The sequence below is a fragment of the Cryptomeria japonica genome, chromosome 8 (assembly GCF_030272615.1).
Source record: "Cryptomeria japonica chromosome 8, Sugi_1.0, whole genome shotgun sequence".
Taxonomy (NCBI): domain Eukaryota; kingdom Viridiplantae; phylum Streptophyta; class Pinopsida; order Cupressales; family Cupressaceae; genus Cryptomeria; species Cryptomeria japonica.
Window position 1 is genome coordinate 444255877 of NC_081412.1, and position 19990 is coordinate 444275866.

Below are 19990 nucleotides of genomic sequence, written 5' to 3' on the forward strand. Positions count from 1 at the left end.
AACTTAAATATATGGCCACTTTTAATGAGGAATTAGACCTTCAATGGGTCAAACCACTTAGAGGAAGTATTTTTTTTAATAAAAATAAACATTTTAACATGTTTATTGATGCCAAAAGTCCAACCCTAACCCCAAATTCGAATTAGGGTTTGAGGAATGTTAAAAGAGCATTTGGGAGCTCATTTTTGCATTATGTGATTGATTATTTTTGAGAAGAAAACTATTTTGCAGGTCTGCAACGTATTTTGCAGGTCTGCAACGTATTTTGCAGGTGTGTGGATTGGAATTGGGGACATAGACCTCCATTTCTGAGAGAAAGGATGAAAGCCCTTTCATATTTTGTCAATTTGGAATGTTGGGAATGCTTATATCTATCCAACAAGGGGATTAATCAGAAGAATGTTGACACTTACAGCAGCAATAGGTCATGAGAATCATATCTGAGCAATTAGAGGGTAGATTTTGGTGAATTATTGCAGTTTGTGACCAGCCATACCTCTCCAAGCCTAGCCGTACACTCCTACTCCTAGCTTGCCTGGGGATCCACAAAAATTAATTTGGAGGGGTTTACATCTGGTTTTTTGTGCAAATTTCATTGTCAGCATTAGGAATAAAGAATAGAATCGTTCTTTCAGATTTCTGATATCATTGGAGAGAGATATAAGCAAATCAGTGGGGAAAATTGACCAAATTCAGTGAAGTCTCCTGGGGGCCCGAAGGAAACAGCAGCAGTTCTATCTATTTTTGCAAGATTTGTTTTTGATAATTATTATTTAGGATAATAAAGCCTCAAGGAGCAGTTAGAACACCTTGGAAGCTTCTGTAGCAGCAATTGGATTCATTTTAGTCAATAAAAAGCCCTCCAAGCAAGGCGTTGGACTCCTGGTAGGCCAATTTTGGCATATCATTGTTGAATTCCATTATTTATTGGCATATGTTAATTGCTGTTATAAAATCAGTCAATCTGAAAATTTAGTTTCAGTCATTAGTTCACGTTTTATCATTGTTATTCAATTGCATTGTCAAATTCCCAAGGCATATACTTTGCAAAAACACAAAACAAACATATAATACCAAATTCCCCTACTGCTGGCCAAAGAGATCAAAATCAGAAAACTTAATCAGATTGCTTCAATCAGTACTTGGCATCTTTCAATGGCTTATTGGTGTGTGAAGTCTTTACGTTTCCCAGTATATTTTCAATTTAATCTTGATTCCTGGGATGTCTATTACAACTTAAAGCATGTTAGCTGTTTTTTTTGGTCTCTAGGTGACTAGAAAATAAGAATTTAGTCATTTTATACTAACTGTTTTGCCATGAAATATCTTTGCATTGCCATTTTTTGTACATTTGAAAATTGTTTTGGAGTTTTTGTTTTCTTAAAGCTACATTTAAAACTGTTTTACAACTTGAAGAATATAATGTGTGAATGTCAGGAAGACAGTACTGAGAAGGAATTAGGCAGAGTTGTGCATCGCTACAGTGCTAGTAACTTTTCATGCTTTGGGGAGTTGGCACTTATGTAAGATTTTATTAATTGATCCCTATTCTCTACATAAAGTTCTTTGTTTTGTAAAGCTTTCCTATTTCCTTTCTGTCTTCTAATTGAAGGTTTCATCAAATGTCTCTGGAACAGGTATAATAAACCACGGCAATCTTCAGTTCTGGCTGTAACAGATGGTTCTCTCTGGGCTTTGAAAAGAGAGGATTTTCGTGGAGTTATTTTAACAGAGTTCACTAGTCCTTCAATTTTAAATATCCTAAGGTCTGTTAATGTACTGTCAAACTTGAGTCCCTTGCAGCTGAACCGCTTAGCAGCTTCATTATCAGAAATATCATTTATTGATGGAGAAAGAATAGTTGGTGAGGTGAGTGGTAGAGGCATTGCCTCAATTGCTTTTTGATAATGATCAAACTTCTAGGTTTTATGGTATTGTGTTTTGTTTCTCATCTATATAGGCTAGGCTTTTAGTATGCGTGTTTCACAGTTTGGTCAAACCACATAGGGGATTTACATGATTTTGTTATCATTCTTTGGGTTGGGTTCTCATTTGTATGCATTATTGCTTCAAAGTGCAAACTTCCCACTTGAACACTACGAATTTTATGCACATCCCGGAAATTGCTTGATGGATATCTTAAATTTCAACTTGCATGGAAACATCATATTTTTTATGAACCCACCTCTACATGGTTTTTCATTATTATTTGTAGTCTTAGATCGAAGTTAATATTTTTGATTGGCAAATATTGTGTAGTTAGAAGGCATGTATTTTCTTGCCTTATATCAATCTTAATGTACACAACTGACGCTATGGGTTTTGTGAACCACAAAAAATTGACGAAACAATTCAACTCTAGTTGGCTTGCTTGTAGTCACCCCATAATTGAGATGATGCTTCAAATTCTCCAAGACATGATATGTTGACCTCACTCTGGATTTTTCAAAGGTCCATTGTATGGTTCAACTGCGTACTAAACCAATTAAATTTGACATGTGTGCCCATTTTTGACAGTTTTTGTTTGTTCTATTTTTTTGGTTCTTTGCTACTCTAAGGTGCTAAGAGTGTTTCACTTGCAAACTTGTGAATGTCCAAATCCAGTTGAGGATTGGTAGATGACATATTATTAACTTGCTTTAAAGTTTATAGTGGTTAATCTTGTGATCTGAGCTATGTTTCTCAAGAATATAGAACAATTTTGAATTATTTTGGGTAATTTTTGAAAAATAGGTTCATATTTTTTCACAAACTGAAACCCACCAAGCAGCAGGAGTCGAGCCCAAGGTCATGTAATCAGCATTCACAAAGTCACCAAAGTCTTTGGTCAAGTCCCAGGTAGGGTTTGTCTCCACTTTACCAATTTAATGTTGTTCTAGTTAGAGACGGATTTTGCAAGGAAATCTGCAACCTGATTTGCCTTATCTTTTTGTATGATTCCACCCAACAACAGTGAAGCCACAAAGGAGGAGGTTGATGTCTTTCTTGCGTTCATTCAGTTGCCATTGCTGAAAATGGGAGGAAGCTTGCTTTGAAGTGTTAATCAAGATCTGGGAATCAAATTCTAGAAAATGCTAGTGAGCGTTGTTGCTTAGCTTCGCCATAGTTTTGATATAATTATTAGAAGCAATTCCTTAACTGCTAGAATCTAGAAAATAATTATTCTAGCATAGTGGTCATGATAGACACCTTCCATGCCCCGAACCTTGGGATTATCTCTTGAAGTTCTATTCACATTAATTGTTGCCACACTCTGAGGTGGATGTACCCATAAGATATTTGTTCCTTTTGATAGTTAGATTTGCTGGAAGAGATGGAAGGAGGGTTTGTGGGAATGCCCAATCTATTAAATTTTTTGAATTCCCACCAAGATCCAACTTGAGAATGATGAATCCAAACCTAACAAGTTTCTTTCACATTGGCTTTATTCTTCGCAAACATGAAAAGTTTCTTTCACAGTGGCCATTATTTTTTAACAAACTTGAGTTATTTGCTTGCTAGTATTGTTGAAGGTCCTTTGATTGTGTTCCAATTTTTAACAAGCACGAGTCTTCCATGAGATTTCCATCAGATCAAATCATAAATGATAAAAAAAAGTAGCAAGCTGACAAAAGATACTTGATGAAGAAATCAGTCTAAAGTGGCTAGCCATAAGAACACGTTCACCTTCAACAAGCATTTGGGATGCCGAATCCTATTTACAGCCATGAAAGTCTAATAACTAGTATTTATAGAGGTAAAGTCACAAACCTTTCAATCCCCACCTGAGAATGTTAGAATATCCATGGAAACCTTTTGGAAGCCTTTTCCTTTTATTAGAATTTCCTTACCAAATGATTTTTCTCATTTTGCAGTACTAATCTGGAAGAGTACCTTTGGGAGGCATAAGAGCTATAAATATTTACACTAGAAAGGCTTGTAAGACAACTTTGAGAATCACTATATTGTGTCCAATGATTAATATGACCATAGAATCCAACTTATCATTCTAATCTTTATTTGTAAGGGAAGTAGGTGAAATGGTAAGACCCAAATATTTGAAGGTGTTGGATCCCCAACTTTTATTTGACTAACTCCTGAAGACTAACCTGATCTTATGCTTGCTGGAAGTTAGGCCAACGAACAGGGCACCAATTCTATCCTTTGGTTGCAATATTTAATTTTAGTTGACCAGATGCCTTTTCCTTTTATTAGAATTTCCTTACCAAAGATTTTTTCTCATTTTGCAATTCTAATCTGGAAGGGTACCTTTGGGTGGCATAATAGCTATAAATCTGTACACTAGGAAGCCTTGTAAGAGAATTTTGAGAAGCTCTATATGACTAGTTGAGGAGAGGTACTTGTGAGTTCAATAATTAATATGACCATAGAATCCAACATATCATTCTAATCTTTATTTTTAAGGGAAGTAGGAGAAATGGTAAGACCCAAATTTTTGAAGGTGTTGGTTCCCCAACTTGTATTTGAATAACTCCTAATGACTAAGCTGATCTTATGCTCAAAGCTGCTAGAAGTTATGCGAATGAACATGAGACACTTTCAGTTTGTTTCCTATGCTCTTTAGGCTCTACAGGACCGTAGGGGTTTCCCTTTACGACACTAACTGTAAATATGCAACGTATCCATGATCCAATGCCTAGCATATCAATTCTCATATACCTTTTGACAAGGATCCATGAATTATATCATATAACATGCAAGCTCATTGGAAACAATTTGATTCAGATATGAGAACACAAATAATTATATTTAACAAGTATAAATTTGGTTTAAGATTTATCATTTTTAAATCAATTTTTAGGCTATGGGAGAAACAAGAATTGATCGGTGTGTATTCAGGGTCACAGAGTCACTAAGACATACATCTTTATTTGATAACACACAAATATAGTTCAATGGTCATTAAAAAATTATCACCTTGTAAATAATTTGACTTGCAATGGACTAACAATGTGATCCTATTTCAAAATATATTTTGTGGCAGCAATATTCTCTTATTATTTTCAATGAAAGAAATTACTGTGGTCCTTGAACAAAGACTACCAATGAAAACATTATAGATGCAACAAATGTGCATTGATGGACTTTACTTGATTATGCTGTCCAAAGAAATTTCATTTCATAAATTGGAGATGATACACATTGAATTATTCATATATGTCTCATATCAAAGTATTCAATGTTATTACAGAAGATCTGCATAGATCATGGACAATTATTTCCCATGAAACAGACTTAGAACAGACTTATCCCCCACAGAAGATAAATTTGCAAATTCTTAGAACTCTCTAAACTTTCAGAACTTTCAGAATCCTTAGACTGATGACAAATCTCCTTTTCTAAAGGCAAAAGGTAACCTTGCAGGGTCATGAGAAGAGGAAGTGCCCCTTGGGTCTAATGAACAATGCTTTAAGTGCAACTTCTGATGAGAACTTGGAGTCTCTATCAGGAAAAACATGCTATGGTTCGTTTCTGTAGTAAAATTGGCAATATTCACAACTACATCTTCTCATGCAATTGATATTTCCTTTGATAGTGCGAGAATGACGTATTCCCCACTTCAATCGGCGATCAAATACACATTTCTAAAGTTTTGCATTGATCCATGGGTGATTAGGATCTTGGCGGAAATTCTTGGGTGTAGTGGATATTGCAGAAATTCTGGGGTATAGTGGATATTGCAGAAATTATCGGGTATAGTGGATATATCCTAATGTATAGGGAAGTTCCATAATATCCAGAACAGGCAAAAGTTACACAACACAATAACATAACTTCCCAGTTTTGCTTGGCCCCTCCCCAAATTTGGAATTTGATATCCTCAACACAAGGAAAGTTCCACAATATCCAAAACAGGAAAAGGTTCTGCAATTGCATAACTTATGATGGAAATTCCAGGGTATAGTGGACATATCCTCAATGTAGAGGAAAGTTTTGCAATATCTATAAAAGAGAGAAAAGTTTTGCAATTGCATACCTTTCTCAAATTTGCTCGAGTCTTCCCCACGTTTAAAATGTGACATCTTGGACACTAGGAAAGTTCTGGAATATCCAAACAAACAAAATTTCTGCAATTGCATAACTTAATTTTGCTCGGATCTTCCCTAAATTTGAAATGTGACATTCTAGACACTAGGAAAGTTTTGCAATATTTCAAATAGGTGAAAGTTCCCTAGTTGCACAACTTCCTGAATTTTGCACAAATCTTCCCCAAATTTGAAATGTTACATCCCAAACACTCAGAAAGTTATGCAATATTCAGAACATGCAAAAAATTCCACAATTGCATAACTTCCTCAATTTTGGGTAGATCTGTTAGTTTTTGTGTCTCAGACCAGCGATCAGACTTTAATTTCAGATTAACATTAAGTAAATGATAAGCAAGTGAACTAAAGAGAGAAACCAAGTGCACAAGAGACAAACTCAATTACTCTGGGAAAACCTCCGAGGAGGAAAAACCCAGCACTAAAGACCCACAGGTCAGATTATGTATTCAATTCTGAATTGTAACAATACAATACTTAGCTCAAGTCATGTGTCTTAGATCTGGAATCTTCAAACTGCACACTTGAATGATTCAGATCTGTCCTTTTAACACACCAGGTCTGCACTTCTATACTCACCAAGTCTGCTCTTTAATGCACCATCTAACAGTAATAAGGAGCACCGAAATTGCTTTGTCTTCCTTGACTAAGTTGACCCAGTTCACCTCTTATTTTCGCACACCAAGGAGCAGATGGATTTCGCTGATTGCATGAATGAATGGATGAAATGAACTTGGCAAATGATCTTTATTTATATGTGCATATAACCTTAAGTCGGCCTTAATTAAATATATATGTTTGGCGCCAAATTGGTTTAGTGTGGCGTGTTCATTATAGGGCTGGCCCTGTTTAGGAGCACACTACCCTCTTTGGTGTGTAGGGTCCAGCCCTACACGTTATGGCTTGGTGAAAGGGGGCCCAGCCCTTTAGGGATTCAGATGTTGCCTTAGGCAATCCGAATCCCCTTTTCTGAGCCTAGTTACAAACAATAAGATCTTCTCCAAGTTTGATATGGAGATACTCGATTGGGTGTTCTACAAGATGGTAACCTTAGCAACCCTCACACTTAGAGAATTTTTTGGCTTTTTAGTTTGGATACTTAGATGGGAATGAGAATATGAGTACGATGACTAAAAACACCTCCTAAACATCACAAACCCATGAAGACTCTTTTAGAGCTGTTATACATGATGGGAAATGAGATGGGGCATTGAAAACTTGCAAGATCTAGCAAAATAGATATATAGCTACCAAAAAGTGAATTATGTTAGCAATTCTCTTTTGGATGTGCTAATTTGTGTGGAATAAACAAATTGAAGACTTTATTTCTTCAAAAGTTTCTTGAAGTGTTGCTATAAATATCAAGGGCCTTCATAAGAGCATTTGCCTTAGCTATAGTGGATTTTCCCATCAATCAAGTGTCATCCACAAATTGAAGGTGGGATAGGCAATGCATACCTTCTACAATACAAAACCTAGAGAGGGAATTGAATCTCTTGAGGTGATCATGAAAATGATTGTGTCCTTCCACTAGAATGAGAAAGAGATAGAGAAATAGCGGTTCCCCTATTGTAGGCTTCTTCTTTAGCATGGAAAATATCAAAAGGAGAGCCCTTTATAAGCACAAAAAGGAGGGATAGGTGCAAGAGACTATAACGCATTTACTCCTACCATTATCAAAACTAATGGCATGCATGATATCTTTATAAAATTCAATTAAACCTTGCTATAAGCCTTAGAGAGATCAAGTTTCATGAATATGGATTTTTTTCCTTACTAGCCTACAACAAATGAATGACTTAATAAATGTTCATAATTTCATTATGGATTTGATGCCCTTTAAGAAAATCGTTGTATTTTTGGGAAATGAGGAGGCTAAAAACCATTTCAACCACTCAGCTAGTTGGAGAAGATTTTGTTGATGGTGTTACAAATTGTTATTAGATATACATTAAAAAAGGCTTGTGACATGATCCTTGTTGGGGATCAAGGCTTAAAAAGAGTTATTGAAATCATTTAACGTTTGCTTTGAGGAATGTAGCTGTTCAAAAGCCTTGAAGATTTCTCTTGATGGTAGGTTTAAAGGCTTGATAAACCTCATTGGGAAATGCATTAGCACTAGGCATTTTATCTTAGTTCCATGGAGTTTCCTAACATGGAAATGGGGGGATTAGTTTCGAGGATGGGGGGACAAGTTTTGAGGACAGGGGACCAAGGGCCTAAGTTTGGGGATAGTGAGGGGATGATGAAGTAGGGGCACAAATACATATAGTACTTGAAAAAGAAGAAGAACTGCAAATGAAACTTGAGCTTACATACTATGTAAAGTTTAAATTAATAAACATTAAAAACATGACACTGATTGCATTGAACATTAACAATAGTGGGTAGAGTTCTAGAACTTTGGGAGAAATCAAGAATTAGTATAAGAATGCAAATGAACCTTTGGCATACTAATTGAAGTTTGAACTAATAAACATTCAAAAACATGGCAATGGTTTCACTAACAATAACAATGGTGGGTGAAAGTTTGGGCTAAAAGCGCAGTGTACCTTGTGGAAAATTTGGGGGCAGAGCTCCCATCAGGGTCAAGCACAAATAAGGCTTCCAAAACCTCTCAAACCTTCATGATGAATGCCATTTTCACAATTTAATCACCTTTTTTTGTTTTCACTTGGAGTTTCTAATTGGGGCCAAAGGAGATGCTTGGGTGTCCTTGCGATGGTTAGGGGACTCTTGGAAGTCTCTCAGATGTCTTGGGGATGTCCTGGTGTCCTCGAGGTCTCTATGAAGGCAGCTGTGTAGCGGGGGGATGTTTTCCCCAAGTCTGCACATCTTGAAAACGTTCCCATCTCGGAAATGCAAGGATTTTGGGTGGGGGATGGTCCCAATGGTTTACTGCATTTTATCTTTTCATCATAAAGACCACCCGTTAAAGCTTCTATAGATCTCATTATGCCTAAAGAGGAATGGGATGATAGAAGATGCAAATATTGTAGTCAAGGGGTGGTGGAGACAAAATGGCATTGTATCATGGAGTGTTCAACCTACGATGATATTTGGATCAACTATGTCGAGACACTAAATGTAACACCTTGAGTAACCTATTTGATGAAGAAAAGATAATAAGAGTTACAGTTTTCCTAATCAAGATACACATCAAAAGATCCAAGATGTAGAAGGAAAAGAAGGTTTAGCAGTTTTGATTGGGCTTTGCATGCTTCTTTTGCTAGCTATCCGTGGTTCCCATAGGCTGTTTGGGCTCGTGGACGTTATTAAAAACATTCATTCTCTGGGGCCTTTAGGGAGGAATTTTCAAGAGGGGTGATGATTTTAGAAATGTAATCTTGAAAAGCTCATGGATGTGACAAACAACATGAAGTCAGATATCCTTGATAGAAATAACTCTAGATTCATCCTCTTTCTCGATTTCTCTCAAGGCCTTAGAATGTCTTTGAATCATAATAGAATTACTAAAGTAAGAATGCTTTTCCCTAGACTACAACCATTTTGCTCAGGTTTTCTATTGCCACATTATTTAATTAAATTTAGATTCTTGGGCTAAAAATCCTTAAGCCATGCTCTCAAATGGAACATTGAACCTTTGCTAGCTCAATAGACAACGAGAAATTCCACTTTTAATTTTTTCTTAACATAATTTACAAAAAACAACATTATAGTTGTCCCACGGTCAAGTGTGTCTTCCCTCCACTATATTCTAATTATCAACTAAAAGCGCTTTGGGGCCTTTTAAAAAGCTCATGTGAAGTTAGATCTCCTCAATATAAATAACTGTGGATCCATCCTCTTTCTAGATTTCTCACAAGGCATTAGAATGTCTTTGAGCCATAATTAATAGAATTATTAAAGGAGGAATACCTTTTCCTACCCTATAACCATTTGGCACATGACTTCTATTGCCACATTATTGCTTGCTCAAGCCATGCTCTCAAATGGAACATTGAACCCTCAATCGTCTCTTTTTCATTTGAATAATGTTACCACAACAAGAGAAGTTCCACTCTTAATTTTTGCTTAACACAATAGCTGTTCCATGGTAAGGTGTGTCTTTCCTCCATTGTACTCTAATTTTATCTCTCAAATCTTCTTCATTTAACCACTCGAGTTGATAACTAATATGGTTATTGTGTGGGTTAAAACACCTTTCCAAAAACAAAGCAATGGGTTAGTTAATTAAACCGACATCATCTAGGATAGAGGGAGAAAGCTAAAGGTGATCAGAGTGCCAAGAATCAATGGCCAAGAATTTTTCCATATGCTCAACAATGTAAGCATCCCCCATCCCTTGACTATTCCAAGTGAAAACACCATTACTCAGAGGGATATCCATTAACTAAAAATTGTTAATATTGTTTTGGAGTAGAAAATTAGCTTAAGTAGAAATAGGATCTCAACCCATCTTTTCATGTAGGGAGAGCATTGGATTTAGATTATTTCTAATAATCAATGGAATGCCTCAAGGAGAGGCCTTTTATGAGCCTGCAAGTTATTCAAAAGTTTAACCTTGCCTTAAATATCTTGGAAGTATAAGGATCGATGATTAATACATTCAAATTTCAGGTCGTGATAACACCATCCAAAGAATGACCCCCATTGCAAGCTAAATAATTCCGAAGAGAGAAATATTTGGATCCTAATCACAAAGTATTAAAATAATATTATATTTATTCTATAATGGTCATCTTAGTTGTCTTTTTTAGTTTTTTTAGTGTAACTACTGCTTCTTTTACTAGAAGGCGGTTAGCTTTTTAGTTTTTAGCTTTTTATCTTTTTAAGCGTATTTAGCTTTTTAGCTTCAGTTAAATGGTTTGTTTTTTTTAGAACACTGTTATGTAATTCTCTATATATACGTTGTATATTAATGAATAAAGTCATTCAATTATTTGAGCAATTATTTTATCATGGTATCAGAGCGGGTCAATGGGATTTTTTAAGGTTTGGGAATTTTTTTTTTTAAATTCATAACCTCGTACCTGGAATTTTTTTATTCAATTTATTTATGAAAAAATTGTTGGAGTTTGCGAAAGTTTTTTTTTTTGTAGGCGACATGATTTTTGGGCAAGTTTTTTGATTGCGGTTTTATCTGTGTTGGCTGTTTGTTTTCGCGGCTATAGGGAAGACTAGTTTTTGTTCGCTGCGATTTTTTGGCTCTTTTATGAGCCCGTGAAAGATTTTTTGTTTCTAGTTGACGTTTTTCTAATGTGTTTTGGGTTTCTTCTGCGAATTTTTTTGGGCTTGCGATTTTATTCTCAACGCTCGTTTTTTCCTGCGAGTCAGATTTCTGGTGTTTTTTCTTGCAATTTTTCTCTATGACGTCAGGTTCATTATGTGATTTTCGTCTGCATCTCTGCCTTTTTTGCGACCTTTTGCAGGTGACTAACAATTTTTTTTTTTTTGATGGCCACGTTTCTTTGTTGGTCGGGTTTGGTTTTTCTAATTTTTCTCCTTAAAAAATTAGTGCTGGTTTTTTCATATAATTTTTTTTCCTAAAAAAATATTTGATGGTTTTTTATTATTTTTTTCCGCTTAAAATTATTTTGAGTTTTTATAATTGTCTTTAGAATAATTATTTTGAGTTTTTATAATTTTTTGCCTTAAAAAAAATTACTCTAGGTTTGATTTTTTGCCACAAAAAAGTCATGGGAGGGTTTTTATAAATTTTTCCTTAAATTATTCTAGGTTTTCACAATTATTTTCCTCAAAAACTGATTGCTTGGTTTTGATCGGTTTTTCTCCTCAAATTCGCGATGTTCGCGCGAGATTTTGGTATTCTTGGGTTTTACCCTTTTTTCCATAAAAACAATGATTTGTAACCTTAGATTTCAGGGTTTGATTGTTTTTTTCACAAAAATTGTGGTTTGTTGCAGTATGTTTTGTGTTGCACATGGAGTTGTTGGGGTGAAGATCTGCAAATGTGGCATCTTCTAGTTTGTTTTGGAGTTGCTGGAGTGAACCGTGCTTAGTGCTGATCTGCAGAAGTTCATGCGGTTTTTGTCAATATCGTGTTTGTTTCCCTTTGGAGGGTTTGCTGATTTTTCCTGAAAAACGTGGTTTCAAACTTCTGAGGATTACATCAGGTTGGACGACTTCAGGTATTCTTGATCATTAACATTCTGCAGATCTTGGGAGGGTCTCCGTAGTAACAAAGTGTTCTTTGTGTTTGTTATTAAAAGACTTGTAGTGTCTTTAGTAAGGTATTGACTACGATGACCATTAGGGAGGGTATTAAAATAATATTATATTTATTCTATAATGGTCATCTTAGTTGTCGTCTTAGTTGTCTTTTTTAGTTTGTTTAGTGTAACTATCGCTTCTTTTATTAGAAGGTGTAGTTAGCTTTTTTAGCTTTTTAGCTTCAGTTAAACGGTTTGTTCTTTTTAAAAAACCATCATGTAATTCTCTATATATACGTTGTATATTCATGAATAAAGTCATTCGATTATTTGAGCAATTCATTTTTCACAAAGGATATCACTTGATAAACCATGGGTTGAGATATCAACACTATCTCTACATTTTTCAATCTTTCAACCAAAAACTTCAACAACTTCTTTGGATAATTTAATTTCTTGAAGTAAAAGCATTAGTTGTTTGGAATTTTCAATAGTTAAGCAATGTTCTAACAAAATTATGTCTAGATTGTTAATGCATGATAGCTTCGGTAAGTTAAATGATTGAATGAGAGATAAATGAGAGATAAATGAAGTCTCTCATTCAATCATTTATCCTATCGATAAACTATGATGAAAAACGTCAAGCTATTGTTCCTTCATTTGATGATCATTCTTCATTTATATATGTTCAATCTACTTGTAAAGTTCGATTCATTCTTAACTATCGATAATCATCTCATAGCACAGAATACCGATTGACATCGGTTTACATTATAATGTATGCACCAACGTATGTACCCCGATTAATATCGGTTATCATATTAACTGTGATCACCAATTATTATCGGGCTAACCAATGTATTCCGATTAATATCGATTGATGCATTAAGCAGTGAACATTGATGATTATCGGGATTAACTAGTATACACTGATTGGTATCGGGTGGTTAATTAAGTAGACACCGATTGGTATCGGGTGGTTAGTTAAGTATACACCGATTGATAAATGATACGATAAGTTAAAGGGTGCGATCAAGTAATGTCTTGATCGATCATGTCTAAAAGACATGACCGGTCAAGGCATTGCTTGATCCTCCCTGCTTGCATATACATATCAATCGACATTTGTGAGAAGGATATCGAAATCAATAAATGTTCATCTCACCTGAAATATAAAAGAAGATAATCAGATTTATCATATTATATATATAATACATAGTTAAAAGAAAAGATAACCTTGAATATAACTTGCATCTTGAATTGAGAATTGAATAACATTTACATAGATTTGCTACCAAATTCTCCCTAAAATTTAAGTTTCTACTTAGAATTTTAACTTGGATTGATTCCTTCCAAAATTTTAAGTTTCTACCCAATATTGCTAACCATTATTGTTAGAAGGGCTAGATTTAATCCCAAGGTAAATTAATGGATTGTGCTATTTATCCTTATTATCCTCCTTTGTTACTTCTTGGGAAGTTTCAATAGATTTGAGCTATGCATATTCACGAAAAGAGTGCCTGTAAAGATGACACTTCCTATATTTGAAGGGTGTAGTTTTATAATTTCGAGTTTGATGGCACACAAGATCATCCATTTGGATATTAAGAGCTTCAAATAGGGTTTGCTTATCCATTTAAACGTAGAAATGGCTATAGGTAGAGATTTATCTCTCTCTGATGACTAGGGTTATACCCCAATAATTACCTAGAGATTTGCCCAATGATTTGAGGGAGACGCCATTTTAGAAAATTAGTGGCAAGGCAAATAGGCGGATCCAAACTAGAACCATAGAAGGGAGCTCCTATGTTGGGATGATATCTAGATGCCAAGGTTTCATAAATAGACTAGTATGTTTAAAAAAATAAGGACCCCTTAAAAAACCCAAGCACAATCTAAGACATTATAAAAAATCACCATAGAATAATTGTTAGCAACATGGACGAGATCCATGTTTCCCTCCGCAAATTAGGTTTTTAACCCAATTGATAAGGGGTTTAGGTTTCATTCAATTCCTCAAGAATTTGTATATAAGGGCTTGATTTGGATAAAATTCGCCCTATATAATTCAATTCGCCTTATATAATTTTGTTTATTTTTAAATATATGTTTACTTCTAATAAATTATCAAAATAGCATAACATTGCTAAATAGATTTGAAGTCATTATAAAAAGATGGCACATTTATAAAATATAAACCATAAGAAACATAGGAATTTCAGTAATGCTAGTGATCATATATGATATGCCTAATACAATGTACAGTGGAATCCCTTTTGAACCTACAGAAGGAAGTGCACTTGACACCTGCATTTCTCTAAGAAATATTTTACTAGGTGATAGTTCAATGTGGGTTTGCAAGTTATCATTTTCTGTCTGGCATTTATATTGTCACAGCCAGGGACCATGTTGAATTGAATCTTAGCGTGCAGGAAACCACCCTCTTATTCTAGGAACTTGCCATTTCTTTTATATACAAAAGTGTCATTGTATTGGATTACTTTATTTCATATTTGTAGTTTTTGTAAAAGTTATTCTGCTGTCTGCCCACTTTTTAGCAGAATTTTTTTATGGCCGAACTTGAACGATTTTTTTATAAAAGTATGAAATTCGATTAAATTTGAACCTCATCCATGAAAATCGCCATATTCTGTGACTTAGATCATAAGCACATGTCTACTGTAAGAATTCTTTTGACTGTAATAATCATAAAATAAAAATGATATTATTTCCAAAGTAGTTCAGTTGGAGATGGAAGTGCAGCTGGTTACCATAGCAAGAAGAGTTGAAGGTGAACTTCAACATACAATAGAGACTAGAGGCTAGATGCTGAAGGCTTAAAGAACAACAGCAAGAATTTTAATTGGGCTGTATTTTTTAATAATGAGTACTAATGCTGGTCTACGTAGGGATGTTAATCAATAAGATTATGAATTGTAGAGATTTATGCCCATAGGTCTTGTTATAGCTATACAGGAGTCTGATTTTTTATTCTGTATGCAATTTCTCCTAGCAATTTTCTGCTTTTTAAAATTTTTTTAATCTGATCTCATGATTTGGAGGGTTGGTTTCTAACGGTTATCTTCATTTCGAACTGTTATGGCTTCCCAATTTCATGTAACCTAGCTTTCATGATGCTAGAAACTAGGACAATGTAGATGGCAATGGTGAGATTCTGATATCTGAATTCTGTCTCTTGGTTCTCATATTCAAATGGTACTACAGTTTGCATAAGCTGCTAAAATCTTGTATATCTTGAGGCAGTTTAAAAATTTTAACATCCCTTTGCAGCTGCCTTGCCAACTACAAATATTGAGATTATGCATGATTTATTTCTACGAATCAAAACATTGTGTTTTTTAGTCTTTAAGTTAAATTTTGATTTTAGTTGGCCTTGCTATGCTCTTGCAGTATGAGAACCTCTCGGCATTCTATATTATCCAGCAAGGTAAGGTGAAGTTAACATATCATTCACAGTTAGATTCAGGGTCTGTTACATGGAACATTCTCTCCAATCATACTGTGTGGGAAGACTTAAATGAATATCAAAAGTGCTTAACAAAGAAACAAGGTGGCTATTTTGGAGAGCAGATACTTCTTGGTGATCAGATCAATTCAGTAACTGCAGTTGCTATTGGCAGTGTTGTATGTTCAATGATTACAAAGGAGAAGTTTGATTCAGTGGTGGGATCCTTACAGAGAACTATCCAAGATGATATGCAGTATGTGTCCTTGTCACCATCTTTTGGATTTGTCCAATGAGCTAAAACTATATCCATATTGTTTGGTGTCAACAGCATAAACAGTTGATCCATTTTCTTGGATTGAAATATGTTGATTTTTATAGTTTTGCCTGCATATTTCAAATACTATATGATACCGATTTTCGTCCTATGACTTTTCCAGGTTAAGAGATCACATAATTGATTTGAGAGAACATGTGCTAGATGTCAATGCTACTGATTTCAGAAAAGTTCATCTGTCGGACTTGGTCTGTAAATCTCAATGGCATTTTTGTTCTGAAAGGAAAACTTGGAATATATAATTTGCTTTTATTTGAAAATGTGTATGAATCAAATATGTTTAAACCCTGATTGGTGTTATTGATTTTGCATTTCACTAGGAATGGAAAAAGACTGTCTATGCCACTGATTGCTGTGAAATAGGACTTGTTCTTAAGAAGGGTTCAGGTATAAATTCCCATTTTTAAATTTATAGTTTTGCTAATTTTATTCCAACATTGTGTATTTTCTTAGAAAGTGAATGATTTATGTATTAATTTAAACTCAAAATAAATGGGCACAAAGAATTAGGACTTGCAAACTGCAGACTGCAAACACTGTCTTTCATAAGCAGCCATGGTCTCTTTGTTTGTAAACTAAAACCTGTCAACCCCTTTGGTGGAGCCAAAGGTATAGTATAATGACTAGCCACTTAAATCTGAAGGTTCACATGCTATACATCAAAGACAATAATCTGTTAAAAAAAGTGCTGCACCAAATCTGCTTAAAACACTGATGCCTTATAAGAAATTTAGCATTGCTGTCAAAGTTTAGTTGTGGAGTTCTTCATATCGCTCAGCTTCTTAATGCATTCTTCCAAATGTAATTTTATTATTCTGCTGATAATACTGCATCTCCACTATCGTACTGGTCCTAGTGAAGGCCTAAATTCTATCGGCCTGAAATGTCTATAGTGATTGAAGGTCAATTTATTTCAAAACTGTTCCTATATAATTTCCAAGCTTGCTATTATTTCGTAAATGGCTTTGATATAGAGGAACCTGGAAGCAATGCTATAAATTGTTGTTTTAATTCAGCTGAGAGAATTTAAATATTTCTCCATACCTAGAGACTAGAGCTATCTACATTTTCCTAGTTTTCATCTTCCACTTTTATTGTTTTGCCTGTAATGTTGCATATATCAAAATATGAAAAAAAAAAGAGGAATCAGAGTCTAGGATATACAAAACTTAGAATCTGAAGTGTATTCTCTCTTTCAAAAAAAAAAAGTTTTCTGTAATTAGATCAAAATATCACTGTTGCTAACACATGCTAAAAACAATTAAAACAAAGCTAAGCCTATTTTCAAACATTCTAGATTTTTGTCTCTTTGTATCTATAAAATGTTTATTTTTATTTCTTTTCTTATTTTCTAAATAATGTTTTGATGATTATCTCCAGCACTCCGCATTCTCCCCATTACAAAATATTGGAATATACTGTTGGTGTTCTTTATGTTTTTCTAGCAGCTCAGTTATAAATGTTATATATTTTAGACATTTAGTTTAGATTAGTTTTCTATCGGAGACCTGAGTTAGTTGTTACAACTCGGTGTCATCTTGGTTGATTAATTGTTAGACCATATGATTGCTGATAAATTTATGGCCATGTTATCAGCTTCTTTAGAACTTCCCTTGTACTCATTTCATCTGGGTTTGAGTCTTGGTTCAGGGCTGATACAACTTGGGGTTTACGCATTGTAATCCTTAGGCACTTTGGGTACTCTGTGAAGGACCCACATGGTACTTTGGGTGGGCCTTGGGTGAACCTAGGCCTTGGGTCTTGGTTTAGGGCTGATTCAACTTGGGGTTTATGCATTGTAATCCTTAGGCACTTTGGGTACTCTATGAAGGACCCATGCGGTACTTGGGGTGGGCCTTAGGTGAACCCAGGCCCTATGTAATGTCCCTATTTGGGATTTGCCTTAATTTAGCCCTGAGACATCAATTTTTAAAATAAAAGTGAGAATTGTAATTTATAAATTATAATTTTATCAGAACCACATATATTTAAGATTTGTATTATCTGAGATATATGCCTCAATGTAATACATTGATTTGAAACTGCTATAGTACACTCTCTTTTAAAACTGAAATAATTTTCCTTTAAAGCTGCTATAAGTCTGGTCACCCATTATACGATTGCCATGTGTTCGCTGACCTACGACATACACGCAATTTCTTCATCGTTGCACTTTAGAGCTCCTTATGCCACTGGTTAGTTCCAAACGACAAACTGCTCTTCGAAGAGCAAATCTGATAATGGATGAAGACTTAAAAATAAATACCCTCCATTCTAGTCCCAACGATATATGCTCGTCGCTATTTCTGATATCCTGTTCGATGTGAGTGAGATATGAACAATACTGATCCGAATTATGTATCGACTGCTGTTTCTGATATGTCTTTTTGTATATGTGAAATATATTGTTGTTGATCGGTCCGATAAGACATTGCAGAATAAATCTGATTGCTTGTCTGATACGTAAACCTTTTTGTGATGATATTTGGCGCTGTTCCTTTCATATCTTTTCTTTTCTATCCCCCTTGTAGAATGTGTTGAACTTGCATCTTATACCCCTTAAAACTGAAAGGTGGCATCCTTTGGATTCGATGAGTCATCCCTATCCATAACCGACTTCTTTCATAATTATCAAAGAATCATAAGCGTTGTTATCACTAGTTCTTGTAATCACTCCCCCATAATACGTGTCTTTTCATCACATACTCCGTAATACTCAAGGTGCTATACCTTAACGATTCTTTGCTTTTTCAATCATTGCTGACTAATAATGTGATTAGCATTGTCTTAATGCAGATTGCTATTCTTTAATTAATAAGAGTCTTCATCACTAATTGGGCTTGTCAAGATGGCATCAAATGAATAATTGAGTGAGGGCAATAATATTTCTGAAGATTATTATATTGGTAGCATAGGAGACAAGAGGTGATGTGGCTCATTGAGTGGTTCGTATTTCACTTTAGAAGAGTTTGGAAAGACTTTATATTGTTGCAAGGGAGACCATTCTGACATGTGTCAGATCTGTCTGCCACAAAGATCACCATTTCATTTGCTAGATACTTATAAAAAGCAGCAGCAATCAAGCTCAAGGAACTGGTGAGTTGAGAAACTTTCATTTGTGTTTCCTTGGGTCCTTCCACTATCTTCAGCCACCGGTGAGTTGACAAATTTTCATTTGTGTTTTCTTGAGTCCTTCCACTATCTTCAGCCACCAGCCATTAAGAAGGGAGAAGTGGGACCCGCAAGGACTTGGGCAAAGGTCCCAAAGGTAAATATCAGCTCAAGGATTAAAAGCAGAAATATTTTCAATACAAGTGGCAGATCATGGGATTGGAAATAACAGAAAACATTCCCTGTGTGAGGTATAGCATCTGAATTATATGTGAATTGTTTAATGCATCTGAACTCAGTCAATCGGCTTTCTATAGCTGTGCATAAGGAATTGGTTTTATGGTAACTGCTATCCCGGTATAAAGGAACCCTGCAAATACTAAGTGTAATTATTGTTTCATCTTCTATGGATGGTCCTTGAGGCAAGGTTGGTCCTTCTTCTATTGTGAACTTGGATGCTTGCAAGTCTTTATTTTTTTGATCTTATTGATCAGGATCATATATCCTGATTATCCACTATCCCTTATTCACATCATTTATAAAGATAATACAAGAAGCTTACTTAATATTAACAATATTGTACAGAGTTTTGTTTGGGGACATCACACCCTACATAGGGGAAGCCATGCATACCCACATGGATTACAAAAAACAAACAAAAAATTAATGTTTTTCAAAAATTTTACCCAAGCCTTGGGTCTTGGTTCAGGGCTGATACAGCTTGGGGTTTATGCATTGTAATCCTTAGGCGCTTTGGGTACTCTATGAAGGACCCACGTGGTGCTTGGGGTGGGCATTGGGTGAGCCCTACCTAGGGGAACCTATGCGTACCCACATAGATTACCAAAAAAAAACAAAAAATTAATGTTTTAAAAAAATTTTGTAAATAAAAAGGCAT

At 35.0% G+C, this 19990-nt stretch overlaps 1 protein-coding gene across 2 annotated transcripts in view; it reads left to right on the plus strand.

Annotated features, from left to right (window-relative positions):
- LOC131052376 (protein phosphatase 2C and cyclic nucleotide-binding/kinase domain-containing protein) overlaps window positions 1-19990 on the plus strand; it is a 119704-nt gene that overhangs the window by 55564 nt on the left and 44150 nt on the right. The window contains exons 7-11 of one of the 2 annotated variants that reach the window (XM_057987025.2): window positions 1438-1523; window positions 1638-1869; window positions 15590-15900; window positions 16085-16169; window positions 16302-16368. In XM_057987025.2, coding sequence (XP_057843008.2) covers window positions 1438-1523; window positions 1638-1869; window positions 15590-15900; window positions 16085-16169; window positions 16302-16368 — 781 coding nt within the window. Of the gene's footprint in view, window positions 1-1437; window positions 1527-1637; window positions 1870-15589; window positions 15901-16084; window positions 16170-16301; window positions 16369-19990 lie in introns of those variants that run through there. The other variant, XM_059210045.1, reaches the window with a different exon arrangement.